Raw genomic sequence first — 18,408 nt, 5'->3', positions numbered from 1 at the left:
TCAATAAATCTGTAGGTGTGTTTGTAGTAATTTAACTCTTGTGGTTGTAGATTTTTTTGGAAGTTAAATTCTTTGACAAATAAAAAGATATTACAGATCGAGGTGCTGGAATGTGAGCCCATTGGCAATCCTCTGACTTGTTTAAAAAGTTGATTTTGAAACTTGATGTAGTTATGAAAAAGTGTGCATTTTAGGTAGGTTTTCCATTTGTCAAGAGTCATGATATTGAGTATATTAGGGAAAAGTTTTGGTAGATCAAGTAGACTGGTATAGATTTCTTCTAGAGGAAGTGAGGTATATAAGTTTTCAAAATCATAGCAGTTAATGTTTTGGATGTTAATGGTATTAATGACAGGAGTGTTATTATGAATGATCCAGCAATAGTTATGATTAGTGTTACAATCATTGAAAATAAATTTACAGATTTTATTAAGTTGAATTGAAAAATAATAGTCTATATTTTTCTTGTAATTATTAGTTCCATTAGCTATAAATCTAAATTTTAATGGTGTTTTATGGAATTTGGGAATCGCATAAAGATTAGTAAATATGTTGTAGTTTGCATTGAAAGTAATATTGAGTTTCTTATGAAAAGTTTTAATCCTGTTTATTATAGATGTTTCTGTAAGGTTGGCTGATTGATAAGTAGTTGCGTTGAGAAGTTCTTTATGAATAATCTCAGTGTAGAATTGTTTTCATATAATGCTAAAGTTATTAGTTGCTTTATCTATTTTTGTAATAGTAAAAAGCTGTTTTAATTTACTAATATCAGATGTAAGTTGCGACCAGTTCAGTGTACTTTTAAATTTGAGGTGACTGATTTCTGTGGATATGCGTTGAAGAATTTTAGCTTTCCATTTTAAGAAAGTATCTATGGGAAAATTCAGTTGATAGCTTGCTTTAACTATAAATTCGTTGATGTTGTTTTCGAAAGTCTTGTAACAGTAATTTGTAGTCATGTTTCTGACTGGTCTAAATTTTGTACCATAACTCATTAGTGTTTTTAGTTGATGGTTTTGTATGATAATAAGGTTGCCAGTAATTATGTGCTGGTGATGAGAATCTACGTAATTGCTGTAAATTGGTGTCTTACAATGTCATTCTGCAGTTTCATCTATTTCATGGTGGTTAGTAAGCAAGTTGCTTAAGGTCCTTTGATATTTAAATGCAATCATTGGTATAGTGTCAACTGCGGGGAAGTAATCTTTACAATCTCTGATGATTCTTGAGAAATGAATATTGTCAAACTGCGGATGCAGAAAATTGACTTTAAAGTAAATTTTGCGTTGAGTGAGACTATTAGAGAGTCTGAAAAGACTAAAATCAAGAATCATGTCTTTAATGATTTGTATGTCGTCGTAGCTTTCTTGAATGAATTTTTTTAGTTTGATAAGGAATTTATTAGTACAGGAGTGTAACCAGTTGAGAAGTTTCTTGGGAAAGCAGTCTGAGTCAAAAAAACATTTCAATTGTTTTTTCAATGCAAGTGTATCCAAAGTGGATAAAAATCTCGCATTATTTTTTATTTTGCTTCCTCTTTTTCCTCTCTGCGTTTTGATGCTGTAGAGTTTAAATTGGCTGAAAATAGACTTCTTAGAAGTATCTCTATGACTATGTGTATAAGTGTTAAGTCCATATGGATAAAGTGAACGTTGTTTTAGTATATAGAGAGATTCCTGAAAAATTCGTGTTTTGTGATTGGGTATTATATCTAGTATCTGAAGTTATACATAGTATATAATATGTATATAGTGTATATACTATACGTATATAGTATATAGTATGTACATAGACCTTTGTGTTATTTTTGGTGTTGGCGATAATTTTCAAAATCGCGCCAAGCCTGCACCGTATACTAGGATTTTACCGAGAGAAGTGTGTAATGTCAAGGTAATGTAAGAATTGCATGATATGTTTAAAAAAAAAGTAAATCACATTTGTCTTCAGACCTTTGGTCATTTTTTGCACTATTTTTTTTAAGTACACAGCAATCTGTTTTGCTAAAAAAATAAATAAATAAAATCTGAAGGATTTCAGATTTTACATTACACCCAAAAAGGTGTTTTTTAACATTTTATGTGCTACCTTTATTTATTAAATATCATGTTCTTCACATTTAAACCATAAAATTCAATTCAACAGCAATATTGCAAAATAATTTTAAAATGAGCATATCTTTAGAATTTCCAATACACAATCTCACACGTTGGAGATAAAAATGCTTTTTTTCCCATACAGTGTTACCATTGCTTGCTTTGAAATCATTCAGTTTGTTAATCAAAAATTCATTAAAGTTTTACAAAATATGAAATTGATAATAAACAAATTCGAAATTCGGGCTTCCAGATGCCCATATTCAGTGGAAGATTACATTATTCAAAATTTGATGGCTCTAGGTTCCGTTGTTTTATCACAATGCAAGAAACATACATACATTTATGCAGATTCTTCATTATTTAATTTCTTTAAATATAACAAAGGTCTCTAATATTTGGTGGCAACAATTTAAAAAGTGAACCAACATTTATAGTGAACCAATGCAAAATGCCAAAACGAAATAAATATCACTTCTGGACTAATGCCCTTTGGGCTAAAAATGTAGGGAATCTCAGAGATTTGGCTTCAGACAAAAATCAGCAATTCTGTTGATCTACCAAATGCGTTTTCTCATAATTTTCTTCAGAGATTTTGCAGCAAAATTATGTAGTCCTCCAGAAATTTTATTGCAATTTCTTACATTCCTGGTGAATTCCACAAACGAAATTTTGGCTAATCTTTGGAATATGGTAACAGGTAGTTTGGCGACATTTTGGTAAGGCGATAAAGGTTACTAGGTAGGACTTTAGCAATAATCTGAGAAGTACACAGTTCGAATCACAGAGTATTTTGCCTCAGAGAAATGAGAGATTATGAGACATGTCATGTGACATTTTCCGGAAAATTCCGATCGTGATTTTAGCTAATAAGCACTTAGAAACAATTTCGCTGCTAAAGTGCAGAATCGCCCACTTATTTGTTTGGTGCATTTTACAAGAGTAAGAACTTCTTTGACTTTATTAAGTGAAAATAGGTCAATGTGTACATGGATAAAGCGTGTGCATAATGCCATTTTTGTGCAATTCTGGAATTTTTTTTAAGTGAAAATAGGTCGACGTGTACATGGATACCACGTATGTGCAATTCTTAAAAACGCACGAAGCAGTGGACGATTCTGCACTTTCTCCCAATTTCGCACCTAATCTTCGTCATGATTAAGCACTTTTGTTCCATAAAAGTTCTAGCATAAGCGTAATTCGGCTAGCAGATTGTTGGAAAAAATGTTGCGTAAAAAAAAAAAAAAAATCCTTTACTTCTTGAAAACAAAATGGGACCCCCCCCCCCCCCCCGCCCTGGAAAAAAACAAAAAACTAGCAGGTTGCTGTAGCAGGGTTGGTCGCCAAAAAATCGCCAAGTTACCATAATCTGAAGATTCACCGAAATTTTTAAATTCATTTGAGGGCAAAATATGATATAAAAATCATTGGAACTTTGAATGCAGCAGAAAAGATATACACAAAAATGGCAACATTACTCGACTGAAGGATTGTTTGAAGAATGGTTGTGCTCCTCATTGTCAGAATTTGGCACAAAGATTATATTTAAAGAAAATAAGAAACTCAAATTTTAATGCCACTCGGTGGATTAAGAGGTTATGACAAATTAGTGAAGTTAGAATTTCATCTTATCTAGTCTTTATCTTACATGTATTTAATTTATTCTTTCATATGCATTTAATTATTATATATTCATTATCTTATTTCTATTCCATATATTTAATTACCGTATTCATTTACATATATTAACAAAACATTCTGTGTATTTAATTATTATCTTATTTGTTACATATATTATTCTTTATCTTATTTTTTTTACGTGTATTTAAATAGTACCTTATTATTTTGCATATATTATTCCTTATTATTTTCACATTATCTTCATCTTCTTCATTTACATATATCTAGTTATTACTTGTTCAGTACTATTCCGTTTTGAGGACCGTAAAAAAATTGCAGCGAAAATGTATGCGCAAAAGCACCAAATCTAGCAAATGCGCACATTTAAACAGCGCGCCTAATCTAGCGTATGCGCTGATTTCATATTGCGTGAGCTTATATAATTCTACATTTCTTAAGACGCCATTGAATTATTAGTTTAATTTTTAGATCCTTTTTTGATATCCTATGGATTTAACAATTTGGGAATTGCCCGTGACGAAAAGTCTGCAATAGAATTTTGAGTAAAGTGCAGAATCACCCACTGCTTGACGCATTTTAAAGAATTGCACATACTCGGTATCCATGTACACATCGACTTATTTTCACTTAAAATAAAAATCCCAGAATTGCACAAAAATGGCACTGCGCACACCCTTGACTTTATCTATGTACACATCAACCTATTTTCACTTAAAAAGTAAAAGAAAATTGACAAAAATCCAATTGTTTTTACCCTTGTAAAAAGCAGCAAACAAATAAGTGGGCGATTCTGCACTTTACCAAGAATTTTTTCATAGAAAAGGCATCATTCATTATACAAAATTATGTTTGAACAACCAACGAGATGAAATTATGCTTTAGCGATAACTCAGTAGCGAAATAGGGATGCAGGCATCCATTCAGTTATGTTTAGCAATTTTATATAAACTATAAAAATGATCTGAAATAGTTATTTACTCTTATGCTTCCATTCAGTAATGTTTAGCCTTTTTTATATAAATTATAATAATAAAAAAGTATTATATGAAATTAACATTTCATCTAAATTAAAACATCGTTCTTAAATACAGTCAAAAGTCTTTAATCCGGACTCGTCGGGAATTATATTTAAACCTGGTAAAATGGCATCCAGATATTCTAAAATTAAAAATCTGAAACCATAATTTATGAAATAAAGAGCAATTATGATCTAAAGAGTATCAAAATTTACAAAAACGAAAAAAAAAAAAAAAAAAAACTTAATATTCACTTGTTTACTTTATTAAACATTTCTTTCAATGCGCACATGCATAAAGCATACATTACGCATAGTCGAAATTAGAAAATTGCAACCAGAAAACTATTTGATGTGTATTCGTGATATTTATAATGACGAGGAATTTGATTTAAATCATATCAAAGAGAGTACATCGAGATGAAATACTACTACATCTAGTAAGGAATTATAAGCCGAATAAAATAAAAAATCTGCCTCGAAGATAAGGATAGTGCAGACACATCAACTTCCAGTTCATTGCGCACCACGACGTTCCCCCCCCCACACACACACACAGAGCAGCGTGAAATTGATAAACAGATTTCGGAATGGTTAGAGAAACAAATCACCTCTCTGTCACTTTCTTCATGCCTTTATCCATTTTTTGCAGCAATTCCACTTTTTGTTTAATGGACATCGAAACATGCTTTCGCTTTGTAGATCCTTTGGCAGCTCCTGAATTGGAAACTCTTTTGACATAATCGAAAGTTCAAGCTTACTTTTTATAAAATTGCTTTAACAGTCTGAAAAAAATAATGAGCCGGATCCAATTCGAAGATTAAAGAACAATGCAATCTGCAACATTAACAGAAATAGATAATTAGATAATTTTAGCTTAGCTTATACTGTCTGTTATACATTAAACGCACATGTGTAAACGTATTATGCGCAAGCATAAACACATATGTGCATGCGTAAAGGTATTATGCACATGCGTAAACATATATGCGCATGCGTAAACGAATTACTGCGTTTACGCATGCGCAGAAAGCTTGTAGCTTTGAGGTCCGGATTATGGACGTCCAGATTAAAGACTTTTGACTGTAGTTATTTACTATTACACTTCTTTTCTTGCGTTAGGGCTCCCACAATTATTTTTGGCAGCACTGCCATCAACAATAGTTTGGCAATTTTTTACGGCCGTCAAAACCGAATAGTACCACTTATTCGTTATCTTACTTTTGTTACATGCATTTAATTATTATATTCTTTTACATATATTTAATTATTGTCATATTTTACCCTATTTCTATCACATGCATTTAGTTATTATACATGTATTATTCCTTATTCTTTTACAAATATTTAATTATTATCATACTTTACCTTATTTTTATTACATGCATTCAATTATTACCTTATAAAAGAATAAGGTATAATACATGTAAAAGAACATGTATTATACCTTATTCTTTTACATAATCTTCATCTTATTCTTTTATGTATATTTAATTATTACCCATTCTTTATCTTCTGTTACATTCAAGTAATACCTTATTCTTTTACACATTATCTTTATCTTATTCTTTTATGTGCATTTAATTATTATCTATTCTTTATCTTATTTCTATTACATGCATTTAATTATTACCATATTCTTTTACATGTACAGTCAAATACCCAAAATCCGCCGACTCCTGAAATCCGCATTGCCTTTCAAAATGTAAACATTCAGTTTATAGGTTCCGGAAGCCACAACATTGAGTACGAAATATCGAATATCAAATTAAAAATACTTATAGAATATCGAATTAAAAATACTTATAGAATAATAATGAGTCATAACAGAAATACCCAAATTATTGACATAAAAAAGTTTTAAAAAATAAGATAAAAGTTTTTTTTCCTCTAATCTGCATCGAGGTAAAAAAGCAGACGATTCACTCAACTCTTCGAAAAAGTTCACGATTCATGTTGTATTTTCTGAGCTTTGTTATTTCATGAGATTGTGTAGTGCTGCCTTTTTTTTTATCCGGATATTTTGTGGATAAATTAAGAATATTTTAAATTTCAGCCCTTTTTAATACAATGACAGATAAGAAACGCACTCATGATTTTACTGCTTGCAACGTTGGAAAACGTAAACACATTGCATTGACAGTAATGCAAAAAGTGCAAATTCTGCAAAAGATGGAGGCAGGTGCTCGATTTATAACAGAATGGTATGGAATTGCAACACGATTGTGTATGTTATACGGAAAAATAAAGAAAAGCTGTTAAAATTTTAAAGCAACAGTAATTCTAACCCCGGAATCCGAAACCGGAAATCTTTGCATGAGGCGAAATCAGCAAACCTCGATGCTGTGTACATCGAATACAATGAATAATATAATCAATTTATATATGTAATAATAATTTAATGCATATAATAAATTATTGCAATAATGTATTTAATAATTTAATTAAATGTATCTAATATGCCTTATTTATTTTGTACTTTTAGTCCGAATATTATGCTTTATCTTTTCTGTCCTAAAATCCACACAACCTCTGGTCCCAAGCTTTGTGGATTTCTGGACTTTTACTGTATTACCTTATTATATATTATTTCTTATTCTTTTACACATTATTCTTTACTTGTATTTAATTATTATTTATTCTTTGTCTTTCTTGTATTTAATTTATTTTTTACATGCATTTAATTATCACCTATTTGTTATCTTATTTTTTACATGGATTTAATTATTACCTTTTACATGTATTTAATTATTACCTTTTACATGTATTTAATTATTACCTATTCTTTTTTTTTACATGTATTTACTTTATTTTAGCGATAAAAGCAACGCAACAAGAAATGGAATCTGCTGCAATACCTCCCGCATTAAGAGACTACTGCGTCGATAAATATTTAGTTTTTCTTGGATGTCGAAGGGAGCATTTTCCATTAGTATACAAATGCCACCATGAACTGCATGATTATCATACTTGTGAATACGAAGAGTAAGTATTTTGTGATGCATATTACAGTTTTCCATGTAAAGTTCCATCTGGTTAATTAGTCAAATATAGGAAAATAAAAGGAATCATCCTGTTAATGAACAATTATAACAAAGAAGGTACTTGCATGTAATAGGTAGGACCTCAGCAAGAAGTGGACAATTACCACTACATTCAGTAATTGACATATTTAATGTACACTGCCCCCCTGGAGGGGAAAACACTGCACGAAAAAAAAAAAGGACAGTTTCTATATCTCCCGTTTTATTGGGCCATTTGACAAAGTTCAAATTACATTTTTCATGTCTCGAAAGCACAATCATGAATGGATCATGAAGAGCGAAGATTGCTGACTGACTATCTAAAAAGATGCAAACTTCTCGGTCAACAAATTTCATAGCTGTTGTTATAGCCTGGTGCAATGCTACTGCTTCAGCTTGGAATACCGTAAGTTCAAGGTATCCTTTCCATGTTTCTAAGACTTTATCATAATAAGGAGAAATAAAAGCGCAGCCTGCCTCTTCGTTGATTTTATTTAACAATAGTATTACATCAATAACTAAAGTTCACTTCCTTTTACATAACACTAACTTGTACTTTTCCGTTTTGCCGGCGCAAACGGTAAAGTCGCCAATAATGGTACAACTGACGCCAAACGGAATATCTTCGCTGGTAACCTTTTACGCCTCAATTTCAAAACAAGTCGCAACGGTTTCTTATCAGATCGATTGTTTTTTTTTTTTTTTTTTTCAATACTGGCGTACAATTACATAGAATTTTTACAAGATAGTTAAATTTTATGCCCTAAGATGATTTGCGGTAATTAAGTCCATTAGAATGCAATCACACTGCTCACCCAAAAGCGAAAATATAGAAAAGGCAAAGTTAAGGGTTAAATTCATGAATTCTAATGAGAATGCATTCGCGAAGTAATGCACTGTGATTTTACATAATTTCCTAGTACGAATCAAAATAATTCTTTCAATTAAACTTCTATTGCATATTAAGATTTAACTTTAAATTAATATAGATAATTACTGAAAGAATTAGATTTTTGTGGCGTAGTTTACGTGAGATGAGATCACTTGGGGTTAAGTGATATGAACTGGCAAATCAGGATGTTGTACCATGAAAGCATAGTAAATTCTTAAATTAAAGTGTTTTTACAAAGTTTTAAACGACATTAAAATGTTTATACCTTCAAAATAAAAAATTCTTAGAACTAACATTTGTTAAACATCTTTTTATGTGTATACTGTGTGTTGTTGCCAGTAAAGTCTGCATGGCGAGATTTGCAGCTGCGAAACAGAAAAGAACCAATTAGAGCTTTTTATATAAAATTTCTGAAGATATGCATGAATTTATATATTGGCGTCTTTTGAAATTTGGCATCTTTGTTGAAAGCAATAATAACAACTAATGTGGTTTATGCACCTTGTTAAAACTATTTGATAGTAGGAATGATGTGGCTTTTTTCCCTCTCATGCACAATGTAAAAAGGGAAAAGAAAATAGGTTGCCATAAATTATGAAGTTTGCCAAGTGAACTATTCTTGGCACAAATTTAAAAAAAAAAAAATACGGAAGATAAATTTTTGAATTTCTTCGTAAATTTCGTACCAAATTTTACAAAATTAAATATTTAGGCATAATTTAAGTCACAGAATCGAAATATGGAAACAAAATGGGCATGTCATGTCAGAAAAAGTCCGATTGTGTGTCAAAATACCTACGTTAGAACAATATTAAATATAAATCTAATACATATCCTAAACCACGCTTTCAAGACATGAAAAACACAAGTTGAATTTCGTCAATCGGCCCAGTAGAATGGGAGATATAGAACAGTCGCCCTTTTTTTTTTGCTAAAATTTTGAGAGCTAATTTTTTTTAAATTACTTCTGCGATTTTTATAATACTTGGCATATTTACTTCAGGAAAAGTCAGATTTTGTGTCAAAATACATGTAATTGAACAAAGCTATATCTAATATATATCCTAAGTCACGTTTTAGAGTTATGAAAAATGCAATTTGAATTTCATCAATCGGCCCACTAGAACAGGAGATACAGAACTGCCCCCCTTTTTTTTGTGCAGTGTACATACACAGATGCAGTTTAATATGTATTTGGATACTTCCAAATTTATATTAAATCCTGTGCAATTTAAGGAAATCTAACATACAAAAATTGACACCCATATGACCAAAAATTCACTGAGTATTATTTTAAAGTTATCATATTTAAAGGTCATGCGGAGATTAAAGAGTGAATGTTTGAAATCTTACTTAATTAGAAAGATCAGTTTAGAATGCCATGAAACATACTTATTGAGGTAATTTTTTTAAAAAAAGAGGATAATATTCACAGAATCTTATGAAATTCACGTTCTAAGAGGAAGGATTATAATTTGAAGTCACACTGATAAAAATGCCCAGAAAAGCAAAAAACCTCTCTAGAGGTATAATACATGCATACTCTATATATTTCCATATTTAAGCCAAAAGTGCATTTTCCTTCAAAAGTTTACCCAAAATTCAAAACCCATATATATAAAGTGAAATGGGAAATAAAAAAATTCCAGTAACTGTCTGACATGTTGCCATGAAAGCCAAAATATTGCCAAGCAGGTAAAATGAGTAGAATATTTTTCAATCAAATCACTGTAAAATAAAGTATCAGATGCAAACACCAATAGTTTAAACTCTGTTTACCCTGTCTAAAAGCTAGTGCATTTTTTATCTTGAGTATGATCTGTGATAGTCTTATTTTTTGTTTTTCACGATTCGGCAGGATGAGGTTGTAGCATCGCGGGTGTTGTTCCTTTCATATTTCTTACAATTATTTGGTAAATTCAACTGCTGATTTGCCATTAGGTTCATGTTTCACCTCATTCATACTTGCAAGCAACACAAACACTGTGTAAGTTACCTATTGTTAAGGATACACCTGGTGGGTTATCAGTTGTGAGAATACCAACTATTTTTTTATGGTGTGGATGAAACTCACAAACACACGACTTTGTAACTTGTGGTAACCTTGTTATTACTTATATTTATGTCTTTAATGAAATCAGTATTACTTATTTGTGATAATTCTCAAATTGATATAATTTATTATAAAAAGAAAATCAGTATTACTTATTTGTGATCATTCTCAAATTGATGTAATGTATTAAAATAAAGAAAATCAGTATTACTTAACTTATGAAACATGAAATCAGTACAGTATAAAATGTGGACATCCAGTATCCAGAATCGTTCAATATCTGGATTTTTGGACCAATAACTCTCCCTCTCCTCCCATAAAAATAATAAATCCACTCCTTTACAAGGTCTAAGAATGGAGAATATAATAACAAAACGAAGCAGGTGTGATGTAAATGTGCTTTTTCTCCAGATCAACTGAGATTCTTAAATATTACTTTCAAACAATTGTTGGCTAGGAAGTTGCACTGTAGCCAGATACAGCTACAGGTAGAGTGGGTGGGACACAAGAATTCCACTATTAGTCACACAGGTACAGTGCCACCACACTAACTGTGCAGTTCCTTCCCGGCACTAGGGGAACACTAGAGGGTACGGTTGAAGGATCACCCATCCCTTCCTTCTTATTACTAACGTCTCGAGAAGATTTCTGGTTTCTTTGTGTTTTGAGTGCTCCCATGCTATACACACTACGTGCTTACAAGCATCCATGTTATCACCAGGTCCACCAGTATGGTTCTCAGTGCCGCTAACCACTATCCCATCTATGGCCAATTTATGATTATTTTCAAATCAGTAGTACTTATTATGAAACATGAAATCAGTATTATTCATTCTCTTGAAATTATTATTAATCATGAAATCAATATTATTTACTCTTTTATAGCCATGTCATTAGGATGAAAGAACATGAAAGAGAAAGACGACTAAACAAGCTAGCCGAGAAGAAACGGAAACAGATGGAAAAGGCTGAAGATTAGTTACATGAATTTAAAAGCTGTAGTTTCTTTCTTTGAAATCTGAATATGAATAAATTTCTAGGTATATATATATATATATATATATATATATATATATGTTTACACTTGAATTCATCTTTCTTCATCTAGTTCTGTCATGTATTATCAAATGTTGAAAATTTTGTAAAATGAAAATTTGATTATGTGTCATGCTTCTGTCAGCTCTGTTAGCTACTGAATACTTGAATGAGTACAAAAAAGCATTATTTAGAAGTCAAATTATACATTTTTTTAATACAGTGTTTAGGACAAAATGTAACAAATATGTCATTACACCATAAATAAAACTACACAGAAAATATTTTCTATAGTATCTGATCATGTTTGGTTCATGACAATTTTGATTGATTAAACAGTATGAAAAAAAAATCCTTCAAAACAGCAATGGATGTCATAATGTATCTAATGTGAAAGTTCATTTATGAACAATCTGTTCATAATGTTTCTGGAAATTATTTATTATTACACCATAAATAAAACTACACAGAAAATATTTTCTACAGTATCTGATCATGTTTGGTTCATGACAATTTTGATTGATTAAACAGTATGAAAAAAAAAATCCTTCAAAACAGCAATGGATGTCATAATGTATCTAATGTGAAAGTTCATTTATGAACAATCTGTTCATAATGTTTCTGGAAATTATTTGAAGATGATATGACCAGTTAATACTTAGAGGGCATGCCTCATTGAAACGCTCCATGCCAATACAAAATTAAAACGTAGGTTTAAAAAAAGGGGGAAAAATGTATTTGATGTTTTCATGGCTCTTCTTTTTTTTTTTTTTTTTTTTTTTTTTTTTTTTTAAGGAGAACAAGGAAAAGAGAAAAAATTTTACAGAAATTTCCTTTCATCCTGAAGAAAAGGGATTTATGTCTAATCTAAATATATACTAGTACAACAGAGATTGTTTCTTAACTTGATTTTAAACGGTTGATTGAAATTGAAATCAAGCTAAATGGTGGCATTTTTCTGTCAATTGAAAATATTTATAATCTAATTTGACCGTGTCTGGCAAGCTAACTTTATTTTTAAAAAACCTGATGTGGACATCACATGACTTCTTGTACAGCCCATTAAATTGCATAAATAAGTATTGGAACTGGGCATTAAAAGCTAAATCTCTTTATTTGTCCAAAATTAATTTTTTTTTTAAATCTGACATTGCCAAAACATTAATATTTTCATCATTTAAAACACTTCTTAACTAGAAGTGTATGATTACGACCAATGATTGTGAAAATAAGAGCTGGGTAGAGTTTTAAGCAAGGTCAGTGGGTGGGTGTGTATATATATATATATATGTATATATGTTTGGTGCTGCCAATTGCAATAAAAAAGAGAGATGCAAAACTAGATATTATAGCAGTCCCATTTACACAATTTCAACATTCTTTAGTTGTTTTTTGAGTTATGCGAGATAAGTACGCACATACAGATGTCCCGAAAAAATCCATTTTACATTTTGAAAAAACATCCTTTATTCTCTTCACACACACAGACATTTAGCAAGAAAAGCATTCCAATTATTTGGGAATGGTCACCATGGGGAAAGAAAATAATCGTAGCTACATAGCAAAATTTAAATTAAAAGTATTAAAATTCGTTGAAGTTAATGTGAAACCTGCCAGTAGACAGTTTGGTGTTTGATTTGATAATGCAGAAAATAGAGAGATGAACTGAGATAGAAAAATTTAGAGCAAGAGCCTTTTCTGGATCGAAAACCATATAATTTCTAGAATTTCATTATAAAGTACTAAATCACATGGTGGAGCAAAGAAACAATGGCATAGCTGTATCGCATGAAATGATACAAGTAAAAGTGAAGAAACATGATATTACAGCCCAACAATTCAAAGCAAACAAAGGATGGACTGCTTATTTTATGAGAAGAAACAGAATAGCTATCACATGATTATGAAAAAAGGTGTCAGAAGTACACACTTTTTGATCCAGCAGAGAAAGATTATGATTAGATCTTGAACATATAGAAAATGCAGTACAAACTTGTATTTTTTCTTATATGCATAATAATACTAGACATTGATGAGCCAAAATATTATGACTATCCCTACATTTTTCAATGAACTTGTCTGGATGACATGGAAAGCACATGATTAAATGGGAATGGTATTCAACTGCTGCTGGAGAAGGTAAGGAATCATTCTTGCAATTACTTTTGCTAGTGATGGAAAAGGCTGCTGATCTAAGCAAATTTGACAGACAGCAGATTATACTGGCTCGAAGAGTTGGAACAAGTATCTCCAAAACTGCATGACTGGTAGGTTGTTCACAATCTGCTACTGTTAGTATTTATGTAAAGTGGATAAATGATGGTGAAACCAGCAGTAGATGTTAAGGGGTTGGATGTTCACACATCATCGAAAAAAAAGGCATTGGATACTGTCCTTCGTGGTACAGCAAATTCTGCACCAGACAGTGTCTCAGCTGGCAGTCCAATACAGTGCAGGCCCAAGTGTTAAGTGTTATGGAACATGCAGTTCCATAGATACTGTTAAATATAGGACTGTGCAGCAGATGTCCCACTCGCATGCCTCTGTTAACCAAGCATTATTGTCAACTATGTCTACAGCAGGCTTGAGAACATCAAGTGTGAACCATGGATAAGTGAAAGACAGTTGCCCAGTCGGATGAACCACGATTTCTCTTTCATCATGTCAGGGTACGCTGTCCTGCCTCCAGTCATCTACCAAGAACTTGTGGCATCCGTGCCAAGGTGAGCTGCAACTGTTTTGCAGGCCAAAGGTCACAACGCATTATTGAGTAGGTGGTCATAATGTTTTGGCTTTTCAGTGTAGGTAATCAAAAGGAGGCATCTTCTGTGTTAGTAAAAACAACAGGAACTGAAAAGCTGCATTGCACAATAATATTAGCAGTGACTGCTAATATTACTAGATGACCAGCTCCCACTCACATGCCTCTTTTGACTAAGTGCCATTGTCAATTATGCCTAAAATGGGCCCAAGAACATCGAGTCTGGACCATGGATAAGACAGTTGCCTGGTCAGATGATTCATTATTTCTCTTTCATTCCATGTTGATAGCTATGTCTAGGCATGCTGTTTTGTCTCCAGTCATCTACCAAGAACTTGTGCCAAGGCGAGTTGCAGCTGTTTTTCGGGCCAATGGTCACAAAGCATTATTGAGTAGGTAGTGTGTAGGTAATTAAAAGAAGGCATCTTCTCTGTTAGTAAAAACTAAAGGAGCTGAAAAGTTCCATTTCACAATAATATTGGCAGTGACTGCTGATAGTAAAAAATTGCTCCCTTTTCCAATTTTTAAACAGAAGTCAGTGCTGAAACAAAAACTCCCTTGTGGTATCATAACTAAGACACGAGGAAGGATAAATGTCCGACTTAATGAAAGAGTGCCCTAATTCAAATTTGTATGGAATCATCACTCAGGTGCTCCTCTACATAATAGTAATAAGTCACTATTAGTCTTGGTACATGGCATCGCACAGAAGATCTAAGAAAAAAATAAACCATCGTTCCTGTCATTATTCCAGGAAGTCTCAGACTAGCAATTCAATGACAATGTGCAAATGATAATATTAATCACTATAACATTAATTTTCAACTACTGTATTAAAATATTCTACTACTATACAAGATCCAGTACTGAAGGAATTAATTTAACTCTTTGAAGGGCAGTGGTTACCTACAGTAACCACCTTTTCTATTGAACGTTTTACTCACTTGTATGAGTGGTTTTCAAGACTGACCATTTCTGAAGTTCCCTTGTAGCTCACTAGATGGCAATCAAGAAACATAAGCCGGTAGTTGATGCAGCAATTTGTTCTTCTCAAGAAAATAAGCCTCAGCCATTGAAGACAACATTACGATGATGTGCACTCTGCAGCACCAAGAAAAAGCCTGTAAGAACAGTGTGGGAATGCAGCACATGCAAAGTTGCACTCTGCTTGAAAAAGAAAAACTGTTTCTATAAGTACCATAGAGACTGATTTGTAGGTGTGTTCTGTGGGTGGTGGTCACTGGCACTAACCACCAGAAGCAGTAATTCTTTTCATATATCTTGGAACAAAATATGTGTAATTGTTGCAAATAATTTCACTGTAACACCTGATATAGTAAATAAAACAAGAGTTTTCCTAAAAAAGTTAATTGCCTTTTCCTGCCCCTCAAAGAGTTTAATGCATTGTAATAATTATTTCTTAGTATGCTAGAGGTGATTTTTCTGCTTAAATGTTTCAGAGTTACATATGAATGTCTATAGGACTAATTTTCCTATCCCAAAATTTAAAGCTCAGCTGAAAGAGTAATTGAGATGCTTTTAAAGAATGCAATTCTTTTTTGCTTAACAGTATAACGAAAAGTCTGCATGCCACTTCCATATTCATCAGCGAGTTTTATTGTTAATTTGTCACATTCAAATCTTTCAATTAATGTAGTATTTTGCTTTAAATGTTAAAACTACTTTCTTGAATTTAATACTTGCAGCTTGCTCTCTATTCCTTTTTATCCATAAAATTTGTAATCAGTTTTTAAAAGGATAAAAAGAAAATACATACGAAACAAAGTCTGTGATCAAAGAGCTGGGGCTCTTTAACTTGCCATGTGATAATAAACATTCGTGTTATCCCTTCGAATCCTTTTTTTTTTTCCCCTACTACTATGTACGGTCTCTTAGGTTCACTATGTGGGGTTCTATTATGCCTTGCATTGCTTAAATTTTGCCTTCTTATTTTGGAAGGACTTCACATCAGTTTACTAAGTAACCAATCAGTGACATGGATGAGAGTGATAATTTATTTTCTAGAGAGAGATATTTCTAGTAATGGACATTTTGTCAGAGATTAACTCACTGAGTGTCTGCCTTCCACTTCCCATAAAGGATTTTGTTACTTCTTGTACATAATCTTTCTTGAAAACTTTTTATTAAAGTTTATTAATGTATTTTGTCAATTAAAATTTCGGAATAATTTGAATAGCATTTCCGAGAATTATTTCTCACGGTAAGCAATAGCTTAAATAATAATCTAAAATACTACCACAAATTATGATGTTAGGACTTAAACTTTTTTTTTTCTAAAGTTAGGTTTAGCAGAGCAAAACCCTTGTCCTGTGGGATGATTCCTTTGCACTCCCATCTGTCCCGAAGGAACGTTTTTAACAAAGGTGCGCTGTCTTGAAAGAGTTGAAAGTGTATTTGATTTTACAAATAACATTATGTTAGACTCAGAACCAGGGGTTCCCAGCAGGTCAGTAATGATCCCTGGGGGTTGATGAAATTTTAAAGATGGCTCACTGATCTCAAGGGCTCAATAGCTAAATATGCAATGACAATTTGTGGGCATATTTGTGATCCTGTTAATTGCCAAAAACTATGTATATTAATAAAGTGTATAATTAACTGTTTATTGATATAAAGCTATATCATGCAATAAGAAAGTAATCATATTAAATAAATACAAGGGAAAAAATACACTAAAATTATTTAATATATTTAAAAAATTGATAATATTGTTTTAAAATATATAAATTTTTTATGCGGTATGCCCAAGTAAAATGCTAGAATACAAGAAAACACAATAAAAAAATTAAGATTTCAGAACTAGAATGGAAAATAAGAACAGGTTGAATATTTTTGAACAAGAAGATTTAAGAGTTAAATGATTTTATGCCAAATAATAAAAAAACTGACATACATCAGTACATTCAGCACAGCCATTACATTTATTAAAGTTGAACTTTTGTTCTACTAAATTTTTTTTTTCGGTTGTTGTTTCCGAAAACTTGTTTATATTTATAAAATTTTAAATAATAACAATGGAACATTATTCTAATAATTTTTTTTTTTCAAAATTTTCTCCCAATTCTTGTCTAATTGCAATCTTTAAGTTTTACTTATGCACAAATATTTGTATTATGATTATGTTGCATTATGTCTATAATAGAGGAAAATGCAAGGGGTTTGATAAAGAAATTTTTAATTTTTATCCGGTGTATTTCATTATTTTATATGCTATACAATATTTAACAAAGTTAATACACAAATAATGCAGTCAACATTAAAATACATATAATGCTAAACCCTACAGATCTCTCACTATATATTATTTAAATCTGGTGATAAGCAGTGTGCTGTTGTAGAAATTCAGAATACATCCTTGCTCATTATAGTTTACAGCAGTTACTGTATCCACCTCTTTCAAAAGAATGTTTTTCTTCCTTTGCAATTTTTTGTATAATATACAGTATATAGTACAAAGTCCGTAATCCGGACTCGTCGGGACTTCGGCGATTCCGGATTAGGTGTTTTTCCGGATTATAGATCATCAATTTAAATCTGGTAAGATGGCATGCAGAAATTATACAATTAAAAATATGAAACCATAATTTATGAAATAAAGAGCAATTATGATCTAAAGGGTATCAAAATTTACAAAAAAAAAAAAAAAAAAGGCTTAATATTTATTTGTTTACTTTATTAAACATTTCTTTCAATATAAGTTGTTTAAGTTGCTTCATTTTTTGTGCTAATACTTTCTCTTTAATTCTATAAACAGACATAATTTCTTGTTCAGTTACAAAATTCCACTGTTTAAGTCCTGTTATTGCCGTGTCGAGAATACCGACTAACTTGTCAATCTAAATTTTTTCGTTTTCAATAACCTCTGTCACTTTCT

General features: G+C 31.5%; 1 protein-coding gene across 1 annotated transcript in view; it reads left to right on the top strand.

Annotated features, from left to right (window-relative positions):
• The window catches only part of ND-B18 (NADH dehydrogenase (ubiquinone) B18 subunit), a 36,129-nt gene extending 24,242 nt beyond the window's left edge, over nucleotides 1-11,887 (top strand). Inside the window, exons 2-3 of the mRNA XM_085820052.1 lie at nucleotides 7,566-7,734; nucleotides 11,603-11,887. Of these exons, the coding sequence (XP_085676178.1) occupies nucleotides 7,566-7,734; nucleotides 11,603-11,696 (263 nt within the window). The 3' untranslated portion in view covers nucleotides 11,697-11,887. The remainder of the gene's footprint in view (nucleotides 1-7,565; nucleotides 7,735-11,602) is intronic.
• Nucleotides 11,888-18,408: the final 6,521 nt, after the last annotated feature.

Source organism: Stegodyphus dumicola, chromosome 1, assembly GCF_044657685.1.
Source record: "Stegodyphus dumicola isolate Sdum_Otavi_A_Nest chromosome 1, ASM4465768v1".
Classification (NCBI taxonomy): Eukaryota; Metazoa; Arthropoda; class Arachnida; order Araneae; family Eresidae; genus Stegodyphus; species Stegodyphus dumicola.
This window is presented reverse-complemented; position numbering and strand designations above follow the sequence as displayed.